Here is a 6,045-nt window from a genome sequence, read left to right as displayed (position 1 = left end):
AAACACTTATTAATAATTTATAAAGTGTTTACAGATGAATTAATAAGATATCTATAAACTCTTTAAAAGCCATCTATAAGAGGAGTCTTATTGTAAAGTGTAAAATTGTACAGTGTTTTGGATGGGGTGGGATTATTTAGTGTGTTAACATGACTTTTTTTTTACTTTTTTGATACATCATCCTTGCTAACAGTTACATGTTTGAACAATAATTTCAAATATTGATAATCAACACTAAGTTTTAAAAATGATGATTTTCACATTAAAGACTAAGGTTTGGCCTTTATAAATGTTTTTGTCATTAAAACATCGTGTACTGTTTTACACTTAATAAGTCTGCCTTAGACAGTTGTGAATATTTATGATGCAGTAATACAGTACAATATTAATATGTTAAAATATGTGTTTMTTACAGTTATTGTACTTACAATGTAGTAACGTAATGTGAAATGTTTAATAAGCACCTTTAGATGTAATATGTATGTGAACAGATTTGTCTCAGTATTTAGTAATTGGACAGTTTTCTCTCTTGTCATTAATTAATGCATAATAAACATTTATTAATGATTTATAGTGTTTACAGATGAATTAATAACCTATAAACTCTTTATAAGGGGAGCCTTATTGTAAAGTGGTAACAAATATTTAAATAAAAAGTTGGAGACTCTTCAGACTGATCTTAGTGAAGAGACGCCTCCTAAAAACAAGACGTTTTTATGTAAAAATAAAAAAATAAAGACGGCAGGTTTGACTTCCTGTCCAGCAGAGACGGTTTTTAACGAGACAAATCAAAGTGTGACGGTTTGATGGCTGTGAGGACATCAGTGTGTCTCTTGTCTCCTGCAGCTCATGAAGGTCCAGTCTTCAGTCTCCTGTCCACCGACTGTGTCCTGCTGAGCGCAGGAAACGGAGAGGTCAGCGCCTGGAGCTGGACCGAGCTCATTAAGAAGGTACTGGTCCAGATGGTCTCTGTCCCACAGAACCAGGCTGCTGTCTCTGACGCCTGACGTCTTTGTCTCCTCAGAACGTGAAGCCTCTGTGGACCAAGAGACCAGACTACAAGTGAGGACAACTCTTCTGCTTCCTGTCCACCCTGGAGGACAAACACAAACTCACGTCTCTGTCTGTGCCTCAGCAGGTCCGGTCTGGAGATCCCAGAGATCAACTCCATGGCCCTGAGCCATCAGGTGAGCACACCTGGCCTCTCCGTTTCAATCAAACTTTATTGGAACCACGCTCTGGACACTGTTTGTGTTGTCAGGACAACAGCCTGGTGGTCGGAGCGGGGGACAACAACGTCCACGTCCTGGACCTGGAACACGGAGTCTTTAAGGTGGGTCTGTCTGTCTCTCGTCGTCATGACGACGGTGACGCGTCACTTGACAGCTGCGTCGTGTCCACAGACTGTCCTGAAGGGTCACACCGACTACGTGCACTGTGTGTGCGTCCGCGAGCGGGAGGCGGAGCTTCTGTCCGGCAGTGAGGACGGAACCGTCAGGATGTGGGGTGAGTGACAGCAGGTGATGATGATGATGGTGATGGTGATGGTGATGGTGGTGATGATGATGATGGTGATGGTGATGGTGATGGTGATGATGATGATGATGGTGATGGTGATGGTGATGGTGATGGTGATGATGATGATGATGATGGTGATGGTGATGATGATGGTGATGATGATGATGTGTTTTTCAGACAGCAGGACGGGTCAGTGCGTTCACTGCATCGAGGTGCACAAGTACGAGGTGAGAGCAGCTGATGGTCAGCTGACGGTCAGCTGACGGTCAGCTGATGGTCAGCTGATGGTGTTTACATCCAGAGTAGTGACCTCAGTCTGTGTTTCAGAGCTGCACACGGCCTCAGTACGGGAAGTGGATCAGCTGTGTGACCACCGACTCTGATTGGATGGTGAGAAAACTGGGGGCGGAGTTAAAAGTTCGTATGTCTCTGGGGTGTGGCTGCAGGTGAACAGAAGGAGAAAAATGTCCCACAGAACCTCAGGTCCCTGAACGCAGCACAGGTTTAAAAGTTTCACTAAGGGGTGCACAATAACTACTGAGCCGATACTTATCGGTCCGATATCGTAACTAACAGAACCAATAATATACAGTATRTTCATGTTTTCCAGCACCGCGGTGATKAGTGCTCCTTTATTTTTATCCTTTTTGGTCAAACCGATCCCTGTCCTGCCTGACCCGTGCGACGTTCAAGTGGAGTCGGAATAAACTTCTTTCTCACTAGAACAATAATTATAATACTCTGTGCTGAAAAACAACCAGTCATTTTAATAATTATTAATATTATTTTACCAGTTAACCCTGAATGTTACACACAAACTTTATAATTATAAACATAAAAGTTCAGAACAACTAGTCCCAATTTGAGAACATGTAAAATATGTTATGTTATATATACTGTATATGTTATGTTATGCTAACAACAACAAGCTAGTGTTCAAGAACTCATCAGGACTTAAATCACTGCTGAAGCTTTGGACAAATCCAATAAAATATCCAGAGGACACAGATCTCAAGCAATTTAAAGATGGAAATGATGACAACCAGCTGTTCACCCTCGCTAAAGACACAGTTTACCACAGTCTACCACCGTTAGCCACAGTTAGCCACAGTCTACCACCGTTAGCCACAGTTAGCCACAGTTTACCACCGTTAGCCACAGTTAGCCACAGTTTACCACCGTTAGACACAGTTAGCCACAGTTTGCCACCGTTAGCCACAGTTTACCACCGTTAGACACAGTTAGCCACAGTTTACCACCGTTAGCCACAGTTTACCACCGTTAGCCACAGTTAACCACCGTTAGACACAGTTAGCCACAGTTGACCACCGTTAGCCACAGTTAGCCACAGTTTACCACCGTTAGCCACAGTTAGCCACAGTTTACCACAGTTAGCCACAGTTAGCCACAGTCTACCACCGTTAGCCACAGTTAGCCACAGTTTACCACAGTTAGCCACAGTCTACCACCGTTAGCCACAGTTTACCACCGTTAGCCACAGTTAGCCACAGTTTACCATCGTTAGCCACAGTTTACCACAGTTAGACACAGTTTACCACCGTTAGACACAGTTAGCCACAGTTTACCACCGTTAGCCACAGTCTACCACCGTTAGCCACAGTTTACCACCGTTAGCCACAGTTAGCCACAGTTTACCATCGTTAGCCACAGTTTACCATCGTTAGCCACAGTTTACCACCGTTAGCCACAGTTAGCCACAGTTTACCACTGTTAGCCACAGTTTATCATCGTTAGCCACCGTTTGCCACAGTTTACCATCGTTAGCCACAGTTAGCCACAGTTTACCGTCGTTAGCCACAGTTAGCCATAGTTTACCACCGTTAGCCACAGTTAGCCACAGTTTACCACCGTTAGCCTGTTTACCATCGTTAGCCACAGTTAGCCACAGTTAGTCACAGTTTACCACCGTTAGCCACAGTTAGTCACAGTTAGCCACAGTTTACCACCGTTAGCCAGTTTACCATCGTTAGCCACAGTTAGCCACAGTTAGTCACAGTTTACCACCGTTAGACACAGTTTACCATCATTAGCCACAGTTAGTCACAGTTTACCACCGTTAGACACAGTTTACCATCATTAGCCACAGTTTACCACAGTTAGTCACAGTTTACCACCGTTAGACACAGTTTACCACCGTTAGACACAGTTTACCACCGTTAGCCAGTTTACCATCATTAGCCACAGTTAGCCACAGTTAGTCACAGTTTACCACCGTTAGACACAGTTTACCACAGTTAGTCACAGTTTACCACCGTTAGACACAGTTTACCACCGTTAGACACAGTTTACCACCGTTAGCCAGTTTACCATCATTAGCCACAGTTAGCCACAGTTAGTCACAGTTAGTCACAGTTAGACACAGTTTACCACCGTTAGACACAGTTTACCACCGTTAGACACAGTTTACCACCGTTAGCCAGTTTACCATCATTAGCCACAGTTAGCCACAGTTAGTCACAGTTAGTCACAGTTAGACACAGTTTACCACCGTTAGACACAGTTTACCACCGTTAGACACAGTTTACCACCGTTAGCCAGTTTACCATCATTAGCCACAGTTAGCCACAGTTAGTCACAGTTAGACACAGTTTACCACCGTTAGACACAGTTTACCACCGTTAGACACAGTTTACCACCGTTAGCCAGTTTACCATCATTAGCCACAGTTAGCCACAGTTAGTCACAGTTAGTCACAGTTTACCACCGTTAGACACAGTTTACATGCTGAACAGCTGCTACCTCTCTGTGTTTCAGCCTGTAAGTATGATGCAGTCATAATGCATTCACACTCTCAGAATCACTGTTACAGGTAGAAAAATGTTTTAAATGATATATTAATAATAAAAACAAATGTACTTTGAATCTAACTTTTAGTACATTATCTGTTTTGAACTTGTTGAATGACTTTTTCTCTTTTGTTTAGATCAGATCAGTGTTAAACGTCTTTTTATGATTAATGTGTCTTATTTAAAACAATGACCATTTGAGAAATTGTTTTGTTTGATATATTTTAAGAATTGTTTGTTTGCTAATAGTTTATTTCAAATAGTATAATTTACAGTCATTTGGTTTTGGTCTTGTGTATTCTTGTTATGGTCTTACCTATTTTTAACTCGTCTTATCTCCTGGCATGTTATCGGTTATCGGCCGTTAGAAGGACAAAGTCATCGTGCATCCCTAGTTTCATTTCTTTAGGCCTCAATCTGAGCTTCTAAAGGTGGCGTGGTGCATTCAGGTGCCTGTGTTGTTGTTTACTTGTTGTTATTTGTGCTGCAGCTGTGTGGAGGGGGTCCCTCCTTGTCTCTGTGGCATCTCCGCTCTCTGTCTCCGACCTCAGTGTTTCCTCTGAGCGGCTGCCAGCGACAGACCGCCTTCCACCAGGACATGGTGAGAAAACACACCCGGCTTTGCTCAGAGCAGAAAACAAACAAACAAACAAACAAACAAACAACGTGTGTGTGTGTGTGTAGATCCTGGCGGTGGGGGAGGGTGCGTTCGTGTCTCACTGTCTGCTGGGCGGAGAGGTCAAAGCTCAGATTCCGTGCACGTCGTYGAGCCTCAACACGCTGCAGATGAACAGCAACAGCTCCGAGCACCGGGTGAGTCCCTGAACGCAGCACAGGTAGCGTCAGGTGTGGAGGGGGCGGGCTCACAGAGGTGTGTTTGTGTTTGCAGGTGCTGACGGTGGGCGGCAGCAGCAGCCACGTGGAYGTGTTCACCAACCTGTCGTACCGAGCCTTCTCACTCAGCTTCTGATGATAAAACAATAAAATGTTTTCTACAAAACCTGTGGCTTATTTCCATCTGCAGGACCAGAACCAGAACCAGAACCAGGACCAGCTCAGGTTCTGGTGTTGAACAAACAGCACCCCCTGTTGATCAACAGATGACAGTTTCTGCTTCTGGGAGTTGAACAGATTTTATTAAACATTTTCAGGCAGATAAATCTTTAAACTGTAAATAAAACAAAAACAACAACAAGGAGGGGGCGTGGGCTGGGTCTGCAGGTAAACAGTCTTATTGTAGTGTCCAGGTTTCCTGTGGGCGGGGCCTCAGGCTGCTGACAGGCAGGCCTGCCGGACGCTCTGAGCCCAGGTGTTCAGCAGCTCCGTCACCGAGTGTTTGTCCGGCAGCTGTAGCAGCTTGGACGTCAGGTTCCTGTGGACAGTCTGCAGGAAACTGTTGGCTCCTGAGAGACACCAGAGACAGGACGTCAACAGGGACAGGACGTCAACAGGGACAGGACGTCAACAGGGACAGGACGTCAACAGAGACAGGACGTCAACAGAGACAGGACGTCAACAGAGACAGGACGTCAACAGAGACAGGACGTCAACAGGGACAGGACGTCAACAGGGACAGGACGTCAACAGGGACAGGACGTCAACAGGGACAGGACGTCAACAGAGACAGGACGTCAACAGGGACAGGACGTCAACAGGGACAGGACGTCAGAGACAAAGTGAACTCTGCATCCATGACTCTAAATACAAACTGCAGAAATGC

At 44.8% G+C, this 6,045-nt stretch overlaps 2 protein-coding genes across 7 annotated transcripts in view; one reads left to right on the top strand and one right to left on the bottom strand.

The window, feature by feature from the left end:
- Window positions 1-5,325, top strand: part of thoc6 (THO complex 6) — an 11,464-nt gene extending 6,139 nt beyond the window's left edge. For 3 of the 4 annotated variants that reach the window (XM_014023148.1, XM_014023147.1, XM_014023145.1), the window contains 10 exons: window positions 847-950; window positions 1,025-1,062; window positions 1,136-1,187; window positions 1,262-1,333; window positions 1,404-1,506; window positions 1,696-1,745; window positions 1,846-1,908; window positions 4,816-4,926; window positions 5,010-5,138; window positions 5,215-5,325. In XM_014023148.1, the coding sequence (XP_013878602.1) occupies window positions 847-950; window positions 1,025-1,062; window positions 1,136-1,187; window positions 1,262-1,333; window positions 1,404-1,506; window positions 1,696-1,745; window positions 1,846-1,908; window positions 4,816-4,926; window positions 5,010-5,138; window positions 5,215-5,295 (803 nt within the window). In that variant the 3' untranslated portion in view covers window positions 5,296-5,325. The remainder of the gene's footprint in view (window positions 1-846; window positions 951-1,024; window positions 1,063-1,135; window positions 1,188-1,261; window positions 1,334-1,403; window positions 1,507-1,695; window positions 1,746-1,845; window positions 1,909-4,815; window positions 4,927-5,009; window positions 5,139-5,214) is intronic. The other variant, XM_014023146.1, reaches the window with a different exon arrangement.
- Window positions 5,326-5,564: 239 nt separating this feature from the next.
- Window positions 5,565-6,045, bottom strand: part of med15 (mediator complex subunit 15) — a gene marked incomplete in the record, with an annotated part of 33,213 nt that continues 32,732 nt past the window's right edge. For all 3 annotated transcript variants that reach the window (XM_014023130.1, XM_014023129.1, XM_014023131.1), the window contains 1 exon segment: window positions 5,565-5,728. In XM_014023130.1, the coding sequence (XP_013878584.1) occupies window positions 5,592-5,728 (137 nt within the window).

Source organism: Austrofundulus limnaeus, unplaced genomic scaffold, assembly GCF_001266775.1.
Source record: "Austrofundulus limnaeus strain Quisiro unplaced genomic scaffold, Austrofundulus_limnaeus-1.0 Scaffold358, whole genome shotgun sequence".
Lineage (NCBI taxonomy): Eukaryota > Metazoa > Chordata > Actinopteri > Cyprinodontiformes > Rivulidae > Austrofundulus > Austrofundulus limnaeus.
The sequence above is the reverse complement of the archived record's forward strand: the minus strand, read 5'-3'. Positions and strand labels throughout refer to the sequence as shown.